This window comes from Pristiophorus japonicus, chromosome 15 (genome assembly GCF_044704955.1).
Source record: "Pristiophorus japonicus isolate sPriJap1 chromosome 15, sPriJap1.hap1, whole genome shotgun sequence".
In the NCBI taxonomy this organism is placed as follows: Eukaryota; Metazoa; Chordata; class Chondrichthyes; family Pristiophoridae; genus Pristiophorus; species Pristiophorus japonicus.
In genome coordinates, this window is record NC_091991.1 from 33,447,624 (window position 1) to 33,468,906 (window position 21,283).

At 47.3% G+C, this 21,283-nt stretch overlaps 1 protein-coding gene across 1 annotated transcript in view; it reads left to right on the plus strand.

Annotated features, from left to right (window-relative positions):
- The window catches only part of helb (helicase (DNA) B), a 65,650-nt gene that overhangs the window by 37,955 nt on the left and 6,412 nt on the right, over positions 1-21,283 (plus strand). The window contains exons 10-12 of the mRNA XM_070900295.1: positions 5,050-5,215; positions 15,451-15,597; positions 19,286-19,951. Coding sequence (XP_070756396.1) covers positions 5,050-5,215; positions 15,451-15,597; positions 19,286-19,951 — 979 coding nt within the window. The remainder of the gene's footprint in view (positions 1-5,049; positions 5,216-15,450; positions 15,598-19,285; positions 19,952-21,283) is intronic.

The window sequence follows — 21,283 nt, forward strand, 5'->3', positions numbered from 1 at the left end:
AAAAACATTAGTTAGACCACAGGTAGAATACTGCGTGCAGTTCTGGTCACCACACTACAGGAACGATGTGATTGCACTCGAGAGGGTACAGGGGAGATTTAGGAGGATGTTGCCTGGACTGGAGAAATTTAGCTATGAGAAAAGATTGTTTAGGTTGGGGTTTGTTTTCTTTGGAACAGAGGAGGCTGAGGGGAGACCCTATTGAGGTGTAAAAAATTATGAGGGGCCTAGATAGAGTGGATAGGAAGAAACATAGAAACATAGAAAATAGGTGCAGGAGTAGGCCATTCGGCCCTTCTAGCCTGCACCACCATTCAATGAGTTCATGGCTGAACATTCAACTTCAGTACCCCATTCCTGCTTTCTCGCCATACCCCTTGATCCCCCTAGTAGTAAGGACCTCATCTAACTCCTTTTTGAATATATTTAGTGAATTGGCCTCAACAACTTTCTGTGGTAGAGAATTCCACAGGTTCACCACTCTCTGGGTGAAGAAGTTCCTCCGCATCTCGGTCCTAAATGGCTTACCCCTTATCCTTAGACTGTGACCTCTGGTTCTGGACTTCCCCAACATTGGGAACATTCTTCCTGCATCTAACCTGTCTAACCCCGTCAGAATTTTAAATGTTTCTATGAGGTCCCCTCTCATTCTTCTGAACTCCAGTGAATACAAGCCCAGTTGATCCAGTCTTTCTTGATAGGTCAGTCCTGCCATCCCGGGAATCAGTCTGGTGAACCTTCGCTGCACTCCCTCAATAGCAAGAATGTCCTTCCTCAGGTTAGGAGACCAAAACTGTACACAATACTCCAGGTGTGGCCTCACCAATGCCCTGTACAACTGTAGCAACACCTCCCTGCCCCTGTACTCAAATCCCCTTGCTATGAAGGCCAACATGCCATTTGCTTTCTTAACCGCCTGCTGCACCTGCATGCCAACCTTCAATGACTGATGTACCATGACACCCAGGTCTCTTTGCACCTCCCCTTTTCCTAATCTGTCACCATTCAGATAATAGTCTGTCTCTCTGTTTTTACCACCAAAGTGGATAACCTCACATTTATCCACATTATACTTCATCTGTCATGCATTTGCCCACTCACCTAACCTATCCAAGTCGCTCTGCAGCCTCACAGCATCCTCCTCGCAGCTCACACTGCCACCCAACTTAGTGTCATCCGCAAATTTGGAGATACTACATTTAATCCCCTCATCTAAATCATTAATGTACAGTGTAAACAGCTGGGGCCCCAGCACAGAACCTTGCGGTACCCCACTAGTCACTGCCTGCCATTCTGAAAAGTACCCATTTACTCCTACTCTTTGCTTCCTGTCTGACAACCAGTTCTCAATCCATGTCAGTACACTACCCCCAATCCCATGTGCTCTAACTTTGCACATCAATCTCTTGTGTGGGACCTTGTCGAACGCCTTCTGAAAGTCCAAATATACCACATCAACTGGTTCTCCCTTATCCACTCTACTGGAAACATCCTCAAAAAATTCCAGAAGATTTGTCGAGCATGATTTCCCTTTCACAAATCCATGCTGACTTGGACCTATCATGTCACCTCTTTCCAAATGCACTGCTATGACATCCTTAATAATTGATTCCATCATTTTACCCACTACCGATGTCAGGCTGACCGGTCTATAATTCCCTGTTTTCTCTCTCCCTCCTTTTTTAAAAAGTGGGGTTACATTGGCTACCCTCCACTCCATAGGAACTGATCCAGAGTCAATGGAATGTTGGAAAATGACTGTCAACGCATCCACTATTTCCAAGGCCACCTCCTTAAGTACTCTGGGATGCAGTCCACCAGGCCCTGGGGATTTATCGGCCTTCAATCCCATCAATTTCCCCAACACAATTTCCCGGCTAATAAGGATTTCCCTCAGTTCCTCCCCCTTACTAGACCCCCCGACCCCTTTTATAACCGGAAGGTTGTTCGTGTCCTCCTTCGTGAATACCGAACCAAAGTACTTGTTCAATTGGTCCGCCATTTCTTTGTTCCCCGTTATGACTTCCCCTGATTCTGACTGCAGGGGACCTACGTTTGTCTTTACTAACCTTTTTCTCTTTACATATCTATAGAAACTTTTGCAATCTGTCTTAATGTTCCCTGCAAGCTTCTTCTCATACTCCATTTTCCCTGCCCTAATCAAATCCTTTGTCCTCCTCTGCTGAGTTCTAAATTTCTCCCAGTCCCCAGGTTCGCTGCTATTTCTGGCCAATTTGTATGCCACTTCCTTGGCTTTAATACTATCCCTGATTTCCCTTGATAGCCACGGTTGAGCCACCTTCCCTTTTTTATTTTTATGCCAGACAGGAATGTACAATTGTTGTAGTTCATCCATGCGGTCTCTAAATGTCTGCCATTGCCCATCCACAGTCAACCCCTTAAGTATCATTCGCCAATCCATCCCAGCCAATTCACGCCTCATACCTTCAAAGTTAGCCTTCTTTAAGTTCTGGACCATGGTCTCTGAATTAACTGTTTCATTCTCCATCCCAATGCAGAATTCCACCATATTATGGTCACTCTTCCCCAAGGGGCCTCGCACAACGAGATTGCTAATTAATCCTCTCTCATTACATAACACCCAGTCTAAGATGGCCTCCCCCCTAGTTGGTTCCTCGACATATTGGTCTAAAAAACCATCCCTTATGCACTCCAGAAAATCCTCCTCCACCGTATTGCTTCCAGTTTGGTTAGCCCAATCTATGTGCATATTAAAGTGACCCATTATAACTGCTGCACCTTTATTGCACGCACCCCTAATTTCCTGTTTGATGCCCTCCCCAACATCACTACTACTGTTTGGAGGTCTGTACACAACTCCCACTAACGTTTTTTGCCCTTTGGTGTTCTGCAGCTCTACCCATATAGATTCCACATCATCCAAGCTAATGTCCTTCCTAACTATTGCATTAATCTCCTCCTTAACCAGCAATGCTACCCCACCTCCTTTTCCTTTTATTCTATCCTTCCTGAATGTTGAATACCCCTGGATGTTGAGTTCCCAGCCCTGATCATCCTGGAGCCACGTCTCCGTAATCCCAATCACATCATATTTGTTAACATCTATTTGCACAGTTAATTCATCCACCTTATTGCGGATACTTCTTGCATTAAGTCACAAAGCCTTTAGGCTTGTTTTTTTAACACCCTCTGTCCTTTTAGAATTTTGCTGTACAATGGCCCTTTTTGTTCTTTGCCTTAGGTTTCTCTGCCCTCCACTTTTCCTCATCTCCTTTCTGTCTTTTGTTTTTGCCTCCTTTTTGTTTCCCTCTATCTCCCTGCATTGGTTCCCATCCCCCTGCCATATTAGTTTAACTCCTCCCCAACAGCACTAGCAAACACTCCCCCGAGGACATTGGTTCCGATTCTGCCCAGGTGCAGACCGTCCGGATTGTACTGGTCCCACCTCCCCCAGAACTGGTTCCAATGCCCCAGGAATTTGAATCCCTCCCTGCTGCACCATTGCTCAAGCCACGTATTCATCTGAGCTATCCTGCGATTCCTACTCTGACTAGCACGTGGCACTGGTAGCAATCCCGAGATTACTACTTTTGAGGTCCTACTTTTTAATTTAGCTCCTAGCTCCTTAAATTAATTTCGTAGGAACTCATCCCTTTTTTTTACCTATGTCATTGGTACCAACGTGCACCACGACAACTGGCTGTTCTCCCTCCCTTTTTAGAATGTCCTGCACCCGCTCCGAGACATCCTTGACCCTTGCACCAGGGAGGCAACATACCATCCTGGAGTCTCGGTTGCGGCCGCAGAAACGCCTATCTATTCCCCTTACAATTGAATCCCCTATCACTATCGCTCGCCCACTCTTTTTCCTGCCCTCCTGTGCAACAGAGCCAGCCACGGTGCCATGAACTTGGCTGCTGCTGCCCGCTCCTGATGAGTCATCCCCCTCAACAGCACTCAAAGCAGTGTATCTGTTTTGCAGTGGGATGACCACAGGGGACCCCTGCACTACCTTCCTTGCACTACTCTTCCTGCTGGTCTTCCATTCCCTCGCTGGCTGTGGACCCTTCTCCTGCGGTAAGACCAACTCGCTACACGTGATACTCACGTCATTCTCAGCATCGTGGATGCTCCAGAGTGAATCCACCCTCAGCTCCAACTCCGCAACGCGGACCGTCAGTAGCCGGAGGTGGACACACTTCCCGCACATGTAGTCGTCAGGGACACTGGTGTTGTCCCCGTGTTCCCACATGGTACAGGAGGAGCATATCACGTGACCGAGCTGTCCTGCCATGACTTAACCCTTAGATACACTTAAATTGCCGACAACAATGTTAAAAGTTACTGACTAATAAAGAAAAAGAAAAACTACTCACCAATCAGCAGCCAATCACTTACCACGTTGGCTGTGACGTCACCTTTTGATTTCTTTCTACTTCTTTTTTGACTTCTCTCAGCTGGAGCTGCACAAGTCACGCCTCTCTCGACGCTCCCCGGACTGCTGAGCCTTTTATAGGCCGCTGCCTCTCTCGACTCCCGCCTCTCTCGACGCTCCCCGGACTGCTGAGCCTTTTATAGGCCGCTGCCTCTCTCGACTCCCGCCTCTCTCGACTCCCCGGACTGCTGAGCCTTTTATAGGCCGCTGCCTCTCTCGACTCCCGCCTCTCTCGACGCTCCCCGGACTGCTAAGTGAACACCTACTTCCTTTAGCAGAGGGGCCTACAACCAGGGGCATAGATTTAAAGTAATTGAGGGAGGTTTAGAGGTGATTTGAGGGGAAATGTTTTCACCCAGAGGGTGCTGGGGGTCTGAACTCACTGCCTGAAAGGGTGGTAGAGACAGAAAACCATCACCACATTTAAAAAGTACTTGGATGTGCACTTGAAATACCATAAACTACAAGGCTACGGGCAAAGAGCTGTAAATTTCGATTAGGCTGGATAGCTCTTTGTCGGCCGGCGCAGACATGATGGGCTGAAGTAGCCTCCTCCGTGCTGTAAATTTCTATGATTCTTTGAAAATGAATCTATACTGATTAAAATTGCACAAATTTGATTTGTATTTCAGAAATGCTAAAAATAAGACTAATTTCCAGGTTGGGGACAAAGTGTGCTGTACAAAGAATGGATACATCAGAGACTTTACAGAAGAGGCAGAGCAAAAGGCCGAGTTGAAGCCAAATAAAGAAAACAAAGTTCGTCTGTGTAATGGAGAAATCTTTTTTATCAGTCAGGTAAAACCATGCACTTACTGATGTTTTTTAAAAGCATCTTGCCATCAAGACCCCTTTTTAAAAAAAATCAATTAGTTGTGAAGAATTAGGATTAATTCTTTTGTTCTGTTCATTTAATTAACTTTTGAAAATGATACATAAACAATAATAATTCAGCTCCCATAAATTATCAACATGTTAATTCGAAGAATCCATCCCTTGCCATACCCCTTTTCTCACCGACTCCCCTCAATGGGGTCAAGTTTTGGGCTGCGCCGAAAACTTACCTCGGTATTCTCCACTCCCTTGGGTCGATGCAGGCCCTCGGCACGGCGCAGCACGAGCTGTAGGGGGCGGAGCCAGGTCCCAGCGCTGAAATCAGTGCCGGGACCTCTGCACAGGCGCTACAGTGTGCGAGCATGTGCAGTAGCTCCAGGCGCCCAAAACTGTGTGGGAGGGACCCGAGGCACGCTGCCCCTAGCCCTGGCCGAATGGCCTCACTGGGGCGGCGAAGATCAGGCTGCACCTCCCTCCTCCAGCTCCTGCTCTAGCTGTGGCTCCAGCTTCCTCCCGTGTTCAGCTGACGCTTCCTCTGGCCCTCTCAACCCACCCAGCTCCCGCTCCGCTGCCCGCTGCACCCCCCTGCCCCAGCTCCCGCTCCCGCTCCGCTCCGGCTCCCCTGGCCACCGACCTTCAACTCTGGTCCGCTCCCTCTTCCATCGGCGGGGCCCACCCACCCGGCATCTTGCTGGGGGCGGGCCCCGCCCAAAGTCTTGGGCCCGGCTTCTTCACGTCGGTCTCCTCCCTCTCCTCTCCCCCTCCCTCTCCACTCCCCCTCCCTCTCCTCTCCCCTCCCCTCCCCTCCCCTTCCCTCTCCCCTCCCCCCTCCCCTTCCCTCTCCTCTCCCCTTCCCTCTCCTCTCCCTTCCCTCTCCTCTCCCCTTTCCTCTCCCCTTCCCTCCTTCCTTCCCCCTCCCTCCCTCTCCTCTCCCCCTCCCTCCCTCCCTCCCTCTCCCTCCTCCCCTCCCTCCCCCCTCCCTCTCCCCCTCCCCCCTCCCTCTCCTCTCCCCCTCCCTCCCTCTCCTCGCCCCCTCCCTCCCTCCCTCTCCTCGCCCCTCCTCCCTCCTCTCCTCGCCCCCTCCCTCCCTCCCTCTCCTCGCCCCCTCCCTCCCCTCCCTCTCCTCGCCCCCTCCCCTCTCCTCGCCCCCTCCTCCCTCCCTCTCCTCGCCCCCTCCCTCCCTCCCTCTCCTCGCCCCCTCCCTCCCTCCCTCTCCTCGCCCCCTCCCTCCCTCCCTCTCCTCGCCCCCTCCCTCCCTCCTCCTCGCCCCCTCCCTCCCTCTCCTCTCCCCTCCCTCCCTCCCTTCCCCTCCCTCCTCCCTCTCCTCTCTCCCCCTCCCTCCCTCTCCTCTCTCCCCTCCCTCCCTCTCCTCTCTCCCCCTCCCTCCCTCTCCTCTCTCCCCCCTCCCTCCCTCTCCTCCTCCCCCTCCCTCCCTCTCCTCTCTCCCCTCCCTCCCTCTCCTCTCTCCCCCTCCCTCCCTCTCCTCTCTCCCCCTCCCTCCCTCTCCTCTCTCCCCCTCCCTCCCTCTCCTCTCTCCCCCTCCCCTCCCTCTCCCTCTCTCCTCCTCCCTCCCTCCCTCTCTCCCCCTCCCTCCCTCTCCTCTCTCCCCCTCCCTCCCTCTCCTCTCTCCCCCTCCCTCCCTCTTCCTCTCTCCCCCTCCCTCCCTCCTCTCTTCCCACCTCCCTCCCTCCCTCTCCTCTCTCCCCCTCCCTCCCTCTCCTCTCTCCCCCTCCCTCCCTCTCCTCTCTCCCCCTCCCCTCCCTCTCTCTCCCCCTCCCTCCCTCTCCTCTCTCCCCCCCCTCCCTCCCTCTCTCCCCCTCCCTCCCTCCCTCCCTCTCTCCCCCTCCCTCCCTCTCCTCTCTCCCCCTCCCTCCCTCTCCTCTCTCCCCCTCCCTCCCTCTCCTCTCTCCCCCTCCCTCCCTCTCCTCTCTCCCCCCTCCCTCCCTCTCCTCTCTCCCCCTCCCTCCCTCTCCTCTCTCCCCCTCCCTCCCTCCCTCTCTCCCCCTCCCTCCCTCTCCTCTCTCCCCCTCCCTCCCTCTCCTCTCTCCCCCTCCCTCCCTCTCCTCTCTCCCCTTCCCTCCCTCTCCTCTCTCCCCCACCCTCCCTCTCCTCTCTCCCCCTCCCTCCCTCTCCTCTCTCCCCCTCCCTCCCTCTCCTCTCTCCCCCTCCCTCCCTGTCCTCTCTCCCCCTCCCTCCCTCTCCCTCCTCTCCCCCTCCCTCCCTCTCCTCTCTCCCCCTCCCTCCATCTCCTCTCTCCCCCTCCCTCCCTCTCCTCTCTCCCCCTCCCTCCCTCTCCTCTCTCCCCCTCCCTCCCTCTCCTCTCTCCCCTCCCTCCCTCTCCTCTCTCCCCTCCCTCCCTCTCCTCTCTCCCCCTCCCTCCCTCTCCTCTCTCCCCCTCCCCTCCCTCTCCTCTCTCCCCCTCCCTCCCTCTCCTCTCTCCCCCTCCCTCCCTCTCCTCTCTCCCCCTCCCTCCCTCTCCTCTCTCCCCCTCCCTCCCTCTCCTCTCTCCCCCTCCCTCCCTCTCCTCTCTCCCCCTCCCTCCCTCTCCTCTCTCCCCCTCCCTCCCTCTCCTCTCTCCCCCCTCCCTCCCTCTCCTCTCTCCCCCTCCCTCCCTCTCCTCTCTCCCCCTCCCTCCCTCTCCTCTCTCCCCCTCCCTCCCTGTCCTCTCTCCCCCTCCCTCCCTCTCCTCTCTCCCCCTCCCTCTCCTCTCCTCTCTCCCCCTCCCTCTCCTCTCCTCTCTCCCCTCCCTCTCCTCTCCTCTCTCCCCCTCCCTCTCCTCTCCCTCTTCCCCCCCCCCCACCCTCTCCTCTCCTCTTCCCCCCCCCCCACCCTCTCCTCTCCTCTTCCCCCCCCCCACCCTCTCCTCTCCTCTTCCCCCCCCCCCCCCCACCCTCTCCTCTCCTCCTCCCCCCCCCCCACCCTCTCCTCTCCTCTTCCCCCCCCCCCACCCTCTCCTCTCCTCTTCCCCCCCCCCACCCTCTCCTCTCCTCTTCCCCCCCCCCCCCCACCCTCTCCTCTCCTCTTCTCCCCCCCCCCACCCTCTCCTCTCCTCTTCCCCCCCCCCCCACCCTCTCCTCTCCTCTTCCCCCCCCCCCCCCACCCTCTCCTCTCCTCTTCCCCCCCCCCCCCCACCCTCTCCTCTCCTCTTCCCCCCCACCCTCTCCCTCTCCTCTTCCCCCCCACCCTCTCCCTCTCCCCTTTCCCTTCCCCTCCCTCTGCGCCCTCCCTCTCCCCTCTGTCAGAAACACATAGATACTGACCGAGACACAGAGAGACACACTGTGGGGGCCCCGTCCCAGCACGCTGTTGGAGGGTTCCTGGTGCTGCAGTCTGTGAGTAGAAACTTAATGTTTTGTTATATTGATTTTTAAAATTAAAAAACATTTTTTTTTGATTTATTTATTGATGTATTTATCATTTATTATTGATGATGGCTCTTTATTTGCAAAACTGAAGGGTTTACTGTTTGTAAACTTCCTTTCCCCTCCACCCCCCCCCTCCCCCTATTCCCTACCTCTGATTTGTAACCTATGCCTGATTTTCTAAGTGTAGGCAAGGTCTTTCTGAGCGTACAAAAATCTACACTTACTCCATTCTAAGTTAGTTTGGAGTAAGTTTTCACTGCCTAAACTTTCAAAACGGGCATAAGTGGCCGGACGCACTCCCCTTTGGGGAAAAAATAAATCTGTTCCAAACTGAAACTGTTCTAACTGACTAGAACTGGAGCAAACTAAATGCCGAGAATTGCAATTTCTAAGATACTCCATTCTAAACCAGTTGCTCCAAAAAAATAGGAGCAACTCAGGCCGAAACTTGACCCCTATGTATTGATTCTTGCAGGGGTATAGTTCCACAGGTGCCGGAAGCCCTCCAGGACTTTGAAAGTTCTCATTTATAATGTGCTAGTCTTGACATTCTTATCCAAAGTCTAATTGACCCTGGAGACATCACAGCTGAGACCAATTCTGCACACATCTGACATACGTTCCAGCGGAGTCACTAGGTGGAATGAGTAGCGATCAGACCTCATAAAATCACAAGCAACAAGATCAGAGGATAGGTATCGTTGAGAAAAGTCATTGCACTCATCTTAACTCAGCAATTTTGAAAGAACCTATGCCTGGAATTTCCACGGGAATTCCCCCAATCGTCCACTATAACTTTGGAAGATTGCCGGAAGCATAGAAACATAGAAATTAGGTGCAGGAGTAGGCCATTCAGCCCTTCGAGCCTGCACCAACATTCAATAAGATCATGGCTGATCATTTACCTCAGTACCCCTTTCCTGCTTTCTCTCCATACCCCTTGATCCCTTTAGCCATAAGGGCCATATCTAACTCCCTCTTGAATATATCCAATGAACTGGCATCAACAACTCTCTGCAGTAGGGAACTCCACAGGTTAACAACTCTGAGTGAAGAAGTTTCTTCTCATCTCAGTCCTAAATGGTTTACCCCTTATCCTTAGACTGTGTCCCCTGGTTCTGGACTTCCCCAACATCGGGAACATTCTTCCTGCATCTAACCTGTCCAGTCCCGTCAGAATTTTATATGTTTCTATGAGATCCCCTCTCATTCTTCTAAACTCCAGTGAATACAGGCCCAGTCGATCCAGTCTCTCCTCATATGTCAATCCTGCCATCCCGGGAATCAGTCTGGTGAACCTTCGCTGCACTCCCTCAATAGCAAGAAGGTCCTTCCTCAGATTAGGAGACCAAATCTGAACACAATATTCCAGGTGAGGCCTCACCAAGGCCCTCTATAACTGCATTAAGACCTCCCTGCTCCTATACTCAAATCCCCTAATAATGAAGGTCAACATGCCATTTGCCGCCTTCACCGCCTGCTGAACCTGCATGCCAACTTTCAATGACTGATGTGCCATGACACCAGGTCTCATTGCACCTCCCCTTTTACTAATCTGCCGCCATTCAGATAATAATCTGCCTTCATGTTTTTGCCCCCAAAGTGGATAACCTCACATTTATCCACATTATACTGCATCTGTCATGCATTTGCCCACTCGCCTAACCTGTCCAAGTCACGCTGCAGCCTCTGAGCATCCTCCTCACAGCTCGCACCGCCATCCAGTTTAGTGTCATCTGCAAACTTGGAGATATTACACTCAATTCCATCATCTAAATCATTGATGTATAATGTAAATAGCTGGGGTCCCAGCACTGAGCCCTGTGGCACCCCACTGCCTGCCATTCTGAGAAGGACCTGTTTATCCCTACTCTCTGCTTCTGCCAACCAGTTCTCTATCCACGTCAATACATTACCCCAATACCATGTGCTTTAATTTTGCATACTAATCTTGTGTGGGACCTTGTCAAAAGCCTTTTGAAAGTCCAATTACACCACATCCACTGGTTCTCCCTTGTCTACTCTACTAGTTACATCCTCAAAAAATTCTAGAAGATTTGTCCAGCATGATTTCCCTTTCATAAATCCATGCTGTCACTGCTGTCCAAATCTGCTGCTATTTCATCTTTAATAATTGATTCCAACATTTTCCCCACTACTGATGTCAGGCTAACCGGTTGATAATTACCCGTTTTCTCTCTTCCCTCCTTTTTAAAAAAACTGGTGTTACATTAGCTACCTCCAATCCATAGGAACTGATCCAGAGTCGCTAGACTGTTGGAAAATGATCACCAATGCATCCACCATTTTTAGGGCCACTTCCTTAAGTACTTTAGAATACAGACTCTCAGACCCTGGGGATTTATCGTCCTTCAATCTCATCAATTTCCCTAACACAACTTCTTGACTAATAAAGATTTCCTTCAGTTCCTTCCTCCTCTCTTGACCCTCAGTCCCCTAATATTTCCGGAAGGTTATATGTGTCTTCCTTCGTGAAGACAGAACCAAAGTATTTGTTCAATTGGTCTGCCATTTCTTTGTTCCCCATTATAAATTCACCTGATTCTGACTGCAAGGGACCTACGTTTGTCTTCACTAATCTTTTTCTCTTCACATATCTACAGAAGCTTTTGCAGTCAGTTTTTATGTTCCCAGCAAGCTTCCTCTCATACTCTTATTTTCCCCCTCCTAATTAAACCCTTTGTCCTCCTCTGCTGAATTCTAAATTTCTCCCAGTCCTCAGGTTTGCTGCTTTTTCTGGCGAATTTATATGCCTCTTCCTTGGATTTAACACTATCCCTAATTTCTCTTGTTAGCCACGGTTGAGCCACCTTCCCAGTTTTATTTTTACTCCAGATAGGGATGTACAATTGTTGAAGTTCATCCATGTGATCTTTAAATATTTGCCATTGCCTATCTACCGTCAACCCCTTAAGTATCATTCGCCAGTCTATTCTAGCCAATTCACACCTCAGATCATCGAAGTTACCTTTCCTTAAGTTCAGGGCCCTAGACTCTGAATTAACTGTGTCACTCTCCATCTTAATAAAGAATTCTACCATATTATGGTCACTCTTCCCCAAGGGGCCTCTCACAACAAGATTGCTAATTAGTCCTTTCTCATTACACATCACAGTCTTGGATGGCCAGCCCTCTAGTTGACATATTGGTCTAGAAAACCATCCCTAATACACTCCAGGAAATCCTCCTCCACCGTTTTTCTACCAGTTTGGTTAGCTCAATCTATATGTAGATTAAAGTCGCCCATGATAACTGATGTACCTTTATTGCACACATCCCTAATTTCTTGTTTGATGCTGTCCCCACTCTCACTACTACTGTTTGGTGGTCTGTACACAACTCCCACTAGCGTTTTCTGCCCTTTGGTATTCCGCAGCTCTACCCATACTGATTCCACATAATCCAAGCTAATGTCCAGGACATATGACTGAATCAGTTGTTTGTACTATTTCTCTGGATTTTCCACCGATCTTTCAAGCATCATCAGGAGAGCCCCTGTGCAAATTTTGCCCCCGACCATTTTACCTGCTTTCATTGCATCATCCAACTGTTTTTAAATGATTCTGGGGATTTTGCCTACATTGCCTCATCTAGAAATACATTTCATATATTGATCATTCTTTGTGGAAAAACTTACTGATCAATGCCAAATTTACCTTTCACCAGTTTGAATCGTACCCCTTGTCCCATTACAGTTTAATATGAAGTTTTACCTTTTCTATGCCATTTAATATCTTCTATATCTCTGAAATTGTCTCTAGTCTTTTCTCATAACACAACCCGTAAACACTTCAAGATCTGTCACTGGCTCTTCCGCACTATCTCTAGGACTTAAATGTTTCCCTTGTGTCTCAGTGGCCAGAACTGAATGCTGTAGTCTGGTTATGGCATAACTACAGCATTGTGCAGTTGAACATAATAACTTAAGAAATATGAGCAGGAGTAGGCCCCTCGAGCCTGCTCCACCATTTAATACGATCTTGGCTGATCTGATCATGGACTCAGGTCCACTTTCCTGCCCGCTTCCCATAACCCCTTATTCCCTTATCGGTTAAGAAACTGTTTATCTCTGTCTTAAATTTATTCAATGTCCCAGCTTCCACAGCTCTATGAGGCAGCGAATTCCACAGATTTACAACCCTCTGAGACAAGAAATTTCTCCTCATCTCAGTTTTAAATGGGCGGCCTCTTATTCTAAGATTATGTCCCCTAGTTCTAGTCTCCCCCATCAGTGGAAACATTCTCTCTGCATCCACCCTGTCAAGCCCCCTCATAATCTTATAAGATTCGATAAGATCACCTCTCAATCTTCTGAATTCCAATGACTTGCGGCCCAACCTTTCCTCATAAGTCAACTCCCTCATCTCCGGAATCAACCTTCTCTGAACTGCCTCCAAAGCAAGTATATCCTTTCGTAAATATGGAAACCAAAACTGCACGCAGTATTCCAGGTGTGGCCTCACCAATATCCTGTATAACTGTAGCAAGACTTCCCTGCTTTTATACTCCATCCCCTTTGCAACAAAGGCCAAGATTCCATTGGCCTTCCTGATCATTTGTTGTACCTGCATACTATCCTTTTGTGTTTCATGCACCAGTACCCCCAGATCCTGCTATACTGCAGCACTTTGCAATCTTACTCCATTTAAGCATGGCTTCCTCTTGCTTGCACTCACTGTTGTTGCTATGTAGTTCAGCGCGCTCTATTTGCTTTGTTGATTCCTACATTGCAGTGCTTAGACAAGTCAAGCACCAAGTCTACGAATATCTCAAGATCCTTTTAACTTCATCCTTTGTTTTTTCAGCACCATTGTAAAGTATGGATGTTGCCCACTATTTTTCCTATTTAAAGTAATTGTTCATATCAACTTCATCCTACCACTGTACTATTCTAACATTTTATTTTAAGACATTCTGCAGCTATGCCTTACACCTTCATGCTCAAAACCCATTTTCATGTCCATTAATTCATTTTTAGATAGTGGTAACAACATTTAAATGCTAAAGTAATTTTAAAATATCAAGTTCAGACTTAGAATTATAGATTGATACAGGACAGAAGGGGGCCATTCGGCCCATCGTGCCTGTGCCGGCTCTTTGAAAGAGCTGTCACATTAGTCCTTCTCTTTCCTCCAAGTATTTATCCAATTCCCTTTTGAAAGTTACTATTAAATCTGCTTCCACCTCCCTTTCAGGCAGTGCGTGCCAGATCACAACTCGTTGCATTTTTTTTAAAAAGTCCTCATGTCTCTAGTTCTTTTGCCTATCACCTTAAATCTGTGTCCTCTGGTTACTGATCCTTCTGCCACTGGAAATGGTTTCTCCTCATTTACTCTATCAAAACGGTTCATGATTTTGAATGACTCTATCAAATCTCCTCTTAACCTTCTCAGCTCTAAGGAGAACAAACCCAGTTTCTCCAGTCACTCCACAAAACTGAAGTCCCTCATCCCTGGAACCATTCTAATAAATCACTTGTGTACACTCTCCAAGGTCGTCCTAAAGTGTGGTGCCCAGAATTGAACACACTACTCCAACTGAGGCCTAACCAGTGATTTTTACAACAGTTTAGTAAAACTTCCTTGCTTTTGTACTCTGACTCTCTCAATAAAGCCAAGGATTCCATATGCTTTTTTAATGACCTTCTCAACTTGTCCCGTCACCTTCAAAGATTTGTGTACATATATCCCCAGATCTCTCTCTCCTTGCACCCCATTCATAATTGCACCATTTAGTTTATATTGCCTCTCTTCAATTTTCCTACCAAAATGCATCATTTCACACTTTTCTTTGCAAAATTTGTAGATTAAAGTGTTAGCTCTGAGGTGAAGCGCGTTGGGACATCCTGAGGTCGTGAAAGGCGCTATAGAAATGCTAGTTCTTAATCTCCGTGAACAACTTAGTTATTCTGTAATTCATGTAATATTAACTGAAGATATTCTGTTCAGTGTAGCAATTGGCTGTAACAATTGAGCTAGCGCTGTGGAAAGAATTAGCTCGTGTTCTTTGCTCTTCATTAGTTTTCAATTACCTCAGCTAGAAAGTGAGCCTGTGTGGAAAATGTGAGGCAGAAGGGGGCGGCGGGGGGGGAGTGGAGAAGAGTGGGACTCGGGTTGGCTGTGATGCTTTTCAAAGTTGGCTATTCTGCTGACACTTATTATCTGGACTCCGCATGGGCAAGGCAATGGAGGGCTGCTCGTGCCTGTGGAACTGCATCCCAGCAAAAGTCAACACCTTCAAGAAAGCAGGGAGAGAATTTGGTGGGGGCAGGAGAATAAGAACATAATAAGAGCAGGAGTAGGCCATTTGGCCCTGCTCCGCCATTCAGTAATCTCATGGCTGATTTTCTACCTCAACTCCACTTTCCTGCACTATTCCCATATTCGAAAATCTATCGATCTCTGTCTTGAATATACTCGATGACTGAGAATCCACAGCCCTCGGGTAAAGAATTCCAAAGATTCACCACCCTCAGAGTGAAGAAATTTCTCCTCACCCGAGACTTGCATGGTCAGTAACCCACCAAAGTGATCTTGGTTGTCAAATTCTCATCAAATAATTCAGCAAATAAACAATTGAATTACATTGTACTTATTTAAGTGGGGATAAGTTTAACTTTTATCATCGGGCACTAGTGAATAGGCTGATCTTTTTGCACCCTACTCCAATGGAAAAAAAATATCGGGCAGGGTGTAAAATGGGCAGTAGATTCACTGATGCCTGCCAATAAAAGTTAAAATTACCCCGAATGTTTCTTGTACTTGCATGGAGATAAGTTTAAAAAAATATTTTTTTTTCCTGTTTGGTTTGCAGAATATAATTAAACAGGACAATACCACAAAATCGGAATACTTGCAACTGGATGACAAAGAAAATCAGCAAATTTTGGTGAGCTATAAAGAAGTCATGCGACAGTGCAAATTGCAGCATGCATGGGCCAGAACAATCCACACCTTTCAGGTAAGAAATGAAACAGTCAACAAATTTGTCATTTCTTATTATTACGAGCTGCACTTTTGCCACTGAACAGTCGCATGGAGCTCGGGAGATGCTGGTTGGCTACCTCTGGCTTCGATAAATCAGACTAACATCTAGAAACATAAATAATATAATGAATAGTCAGCATGAATTTCAAAAGGGAAAGTCTTGCTTGACCAACCTCATTTAATTTTTTGAAGAGGTAACTGAGAGTAGACAATTGTAATTCAGTAGATGTAATTTATCTAGATTTCCAAAAGGCCTTCGATAAGATACCCCATAAAAGACTGATGAACAAGGTCAGAGAATGTGGAGTCGGGACAAGTAGCAGAATGGATCGCTAGCTGGCTTCAAGACAGAAAAGAGAGAGAATGACGAAAGGGTAGCTATTCACAGTGGGACGATGGGTAGTGGTGTTCCACAAGGATCAGTGCTAGGACCACTGTTATTCACAATTTATATTAACGATTTAGACTTTGGAATAAAAAATACAATTTCTAAATTTGCGGGCGACACCAAAATTGGGGGATAGTCAATACTGAGGAGGACTGCAACAAATTACAGGAGGACATTAATAAACTTGCAGAATGGGCATGTAATTGGCAAATGAAGTTCAACACTGATAAATGTGAGGTACAGGAAACTCTCGATCATCCGGGTCCCTCAGAGATTGGGCTATTCCGGGTAAATGATTTTTCCATTAGGGTGAGTCTACATTTTAAAGTTAAAACTTTAATGAATAAATACAATCGTTAGGGCGAATTTACATTTATAAGTTGAAACTTTGTATTGATTCATTCATCAGCTACAAACAGTAACAAAAGATGGACATTACCATCATGCATGTACAGGTTCTGTGCCTGGAACCCAGTGCCGGCACTGTCCCCGTTCCCAACGCCAGTGGCGGCCGCGAGAGACAGCGGCTGCAGCAGCGCACACACACATCAGCAAAGCAAGGGCAGAGGAGGGTGATTTTTACTGTGAGTGAGTGAGAATGAGCATAGTGTTTGGAAGAAGATTTTTCCAAATTATTTGGGGCTGTCTTTTCACTTGTTAGCAACAGAATTTTAAATCCCGTTACAATGGTTTTCCGTTGGATCCATGTACGGATAATCGAGAGTTGCCTGTATTACATTTTGATAGGAAGAATAGGGAGGTCATTTGTTACTTGGCGGATGTGAGTCTAGGTGGGGTAGAGGAACAAAGGGATCTCGGAGTACAAATACACAAATCACCAAAGTTGCGACACAGGTTAGTAAGGCCATTTAAAAAAAAAAAGCAAACCAAGCACTAGGGTTTATTTCTAGAAGTATAGAATTGAAAAGTAAGGATGTTATGCTAAACCTGTATCGAACCTTGGTTAGACCACACTTTGAGCACTGTGTGCAGTTCTGGTCGCCATATTATAAAAAGGATATAGAGGCACTGGAGAGGGTGCAGAGAAAATTTACAAGGATGATGCCAGAAATACGAAGGTATACATATCAGGAAAGGATGAACAGGCTGGGTCTCTCTTCTCGTTAAAAAGACTGAGGGGTGACCTAATAGAGGTCTTTAAAATTGTAGAGAGAGAATGTTACCACGTGTAGGGAAGTGCATAACTAGAGGCCATGAATATAAGATCATCACCAAGAAATCCAATAAGGAATTCAGAAGAAATTTCTTTACCCTAAGAGTGGTGAGAATGTGGAACTCGCTACCACAGGTCGAGTGGGTTGAGGTGAATAGTATAGATGCATTTAACGGGTTAGACAAGCATATGAGGGAGAATAGAATAAGAACATAAGAAATAGGATCAGGAATAGGCCATTTGGCCCCTCGAGCCTGCTCCGCCATTTAATAAGATCATGGCTGATCTGATCTTGAGCTCGGCTCCACTCCCCATAAACCTTCACTCCCTTATCGCTCACATTTCCACCTTAAATATATTCAACGATCCAGCCTCCACAGCTCTCTGGGGCAGAGAATTCCATAGAATGACAACCCTCTGAGAGACGAATTTCCTTCTGATCGTTTTAAATGAGTGACCCCTTACTCTGAAATGATGTCCCCTAGTTCTAGATTCCCTCGCGAGGGGAAACATCCTCTCTGTATCTACCTTGTCAAACCTCTTCAGTATCTTACTGAAACATATAAGATCACCTCTCATTCTTCTAAACTCCAATGAGTATAGGCCCAACCTGCTCAATCTTTCTTCATTTGTTAACCCCTTCATCTCAGGAATCAACCTAGTGAACTTTCTCTGAACTGCCTCCAATGCAAGTATATCCTTTCTTAAATAAGAGGATCAAAACTGCACGCAGTACTCTAGGTGTGGCCTCACCAATACCCTGTACAGTTGTAGCAGGACTTCCCTACTTTTATACTCCATCCCCCTTGCAATAAAGGCCAACATTCCATTTGCCTTCCTGATTACTTGCTGTACCTGCATGCTAACTTGTGTTTCATGCACAATTTCTCTCCATTCAAATAATAATTTGCTTTTTTATTTTTCCTGCCAAAGTGGATAAGCTCACATTTTCCCACATTGTACTCCATCTGCCAAATGTTTGCCCACTCACTTAGCCTGTCTATATCCCTTTTCAGATTTTTGTGTCCTCCTCACAGCTTGCTTTCCTACCCATCTTTGTATCATCAATACACTTGGTCCCTTCATCCAAGTCATTAATATAGATTGTAAATAGCTGAGGCCCCAGCACCGATCCTTGTGGCACCCCACTAGTTACCGTTTGCCAAAGTGGAAAATGACCTATTTATCCCGACTCTCTCTTTTGTTAGTTAGCCAATCCTCTATCCATGCTAATATATTATCCCCCACCCCGTGAGCTCTTATCTTGTGCAGTAACCTTTTATGTGGCACCTTATCGAATGCCTTCTGGAAATCCAAATCCACTGGTTCCCCTTATTCACCCAGCTCGTTACATCCTTAAAGAACTCCAGCAAATTTGTCAAACATGATTTCCCTTTCATGAAACCATGCTGACTCTGCTTGACTGTATTATGCTTTTCCAAATGTCCTACTACTGCTTCCTTAATAATGGACTCCAGCATTTTCCCAACGACAGATGTTAGGCTAACCGGTCTATAGTTTCTTGCTTTCTGTCTGTCTCCTTTTTTAAATAGGGGAGTTACACTTGCGGTTTTCCAATTCGCTGGGACCTCTCCAGAATCCAGGGAATTTTGGTAGATTTCGATGAGGAAAGGCGGGAGGAGGCTTGAGTGGAGCATAAACGCTGACATGGACAGGTTGGGCCGAATGGCCCCTCTCTCTGCCCTATATCCTATGTAATTATGAATTCTTTTGATCCTTTTTTTCCTCCCCATCTCTTGTTTCACAGGTGCCAGCTCCCTCTAGTACTTGAAGTGATAATTCCTAGTATATGAGTCTAGACAGCATGTTATTTGACTGTGTAGGATATCACAGCAGATCTGTTCCTTATGTTTCCAGCAGCTGTTATGAGATAGTAATCAGGAATCAAAAACCCAACCTTTTTTCCATCTCTACTCCCTAATCCAGGGGTGCTGAAGTTTGTTGTAGCACCCCAACTATTGCGTCTGGCAGAGAGGAGCTAACTCAGCATAGCCCTGGGACATTCTAGTATGTATGTGTGCTAAGGTCTGTTGAACATGTGTTTAGAATACTTGTAATGTAACTCCACTTGTGTTTTAGGGCTCGGAAGCCGACACAGTTGTATATGTTGTGGGATCAGTGGGAAGACAGAACTGGCAGCACATCTATACTGCAGTCACACGAGGGCGCCAGCGTGTCTATGTTGTTACTTCTGAGAGTGATTTTGTTAAAGCAGTAACAGCCAAAAGCCCTCGCAGAAACACACGCCTGCGTGAATTATTGCAAGAGAAATCACTAAAAGCAGGACCCGCTTCATGTATTGAGGGATCGCTGTCCCAGCAACAGCCAAGTTGTATGCCTTCCACACTTGCAGTCCCCAACTCGACGCAGTTTGATTCACCTGTACCCTGTACCCGGGTAATAGGTGACTTTACATCGCGTAAAGTCAGTGAACTAAAAAAGGAGAGCAGCAGCACCGAATTTCAGAAAGAAGACTCCTTTTCAGAAGATTTGGCATTTGCACAAAATTACAGCTGGTCCCCTCTAAGTCAGGAGTTTGACAACAGTGCAGATGTTGAAGCCCGGGAATGCCCAATAGCAGCATGCACCTCCTCAACTAGTGATGGAACCACAAAGGATCCTTTGGTGGGGACGACTGGTGAAGAGTCCATTCGTCCTAATGGAGTTGCTACATCTTGGTCTCCTGCCTCCAAGAGAACTGCCAATACTTTCGATGATGAGGTAACCCCTCCAAAATACGCTAAGGTAAATTAAAATGTTATCTGTGGGGTGGGGTGAATTTCTGAAGAATATTGGATTAATTTTCATTTTTGGAAACATGAAATGTGAACAGGAAAATGCAACTTTAATAGCCAAGTTATCTGTCCATGCCATCAACACAGCATTGTTTACTACACAAATATTTGAGGGAACATCAGTACAGATATAAAACAAAAACCATGCCAAAAATTGCTGGTCACAGGAATATGGGAAGGGAGGACCTTGAGACAATCACTATCACTAGGGGGGTCATGCTGGATAGGCTAATGGGATTCAAGGTAGACAAGTCCCCTGGTCCTGATGAAATGCATCCCAGGGTATTAAAAGAGATGGTGGAAGTTATAGCAGATGTATTCGTTATAATCTACCAAAATTCTCTGGACTCTGGAGAGGTACCAGTGGATTGGAAAGCAGCTAATGTAACGACTCTGTTTAAAAAAAGGGGGCAGACAAAAGGCAGGTAACTATAGGCCGGTTAGTTTAACATCTATAGTGGGGAAAATGCTTGAAGCTATCATTAAGGAAAAAATAGCGGGACATCTAGATAGGAATAGTGCAATCAAGCAGACGCAACATGGATTCATGAAGGGGAAATCATGTTTAACTAATTTACTGGAATTCTTTGAGGATATAACGAGCATGGTGGATAGAGGTGTACTGACCGATGGATGTTGTGTATTTAGATTTCCAAAAGGCATTCGATAAGGTGCCACACAAAAGGTTACTGCAGAAGATAAAGGTACGCGGAGTCAGAGGAAATGTATTAGCATGGATAGAGAATTGGCTGGCTAACAGAAAGCAGAGAGTCGGGATAAATGGGTCCTTTTCGGGTTGGAAATCGGTGGTTAGTGGTGTGCCACAGGGATCGGTGCTGGGACCACAACTGTTTACAATATACATAGATGACCTGGAAGAGGGGACAGAGTGTAGTGTAACAACATTTGCAGATGACACAAAGATTAGTGGGAAAGCGGGTTGTGTAGAGGATACAGAGAGGCTGCAAAGAGATTTAGATAGGTTAAGCGAATGGGCTAAGGTTTGGCAGATGGAATACAATGTCGGAAAGTGTGAGGTCATCCACCTTGGGGGGGAAAAAAAAAAACAGTAAAAGGGAATATTATTTGAATGGGGAGAAATTACAACATGCTGAGGTGCAGAGGGACCTGGGGGTCCTTGTGCATGAATCCCAAAAAGTTAGTTTGCAGGTGCAGCAGGTAATCAGGAAGGCGAATGGAATGTTGGCCTTCATTGCAAGAGGGATGGGGTACAAAAGCAGGGAGGTCCTGCTGCAACTGTATAGGGTATTGGTGAGGCCGC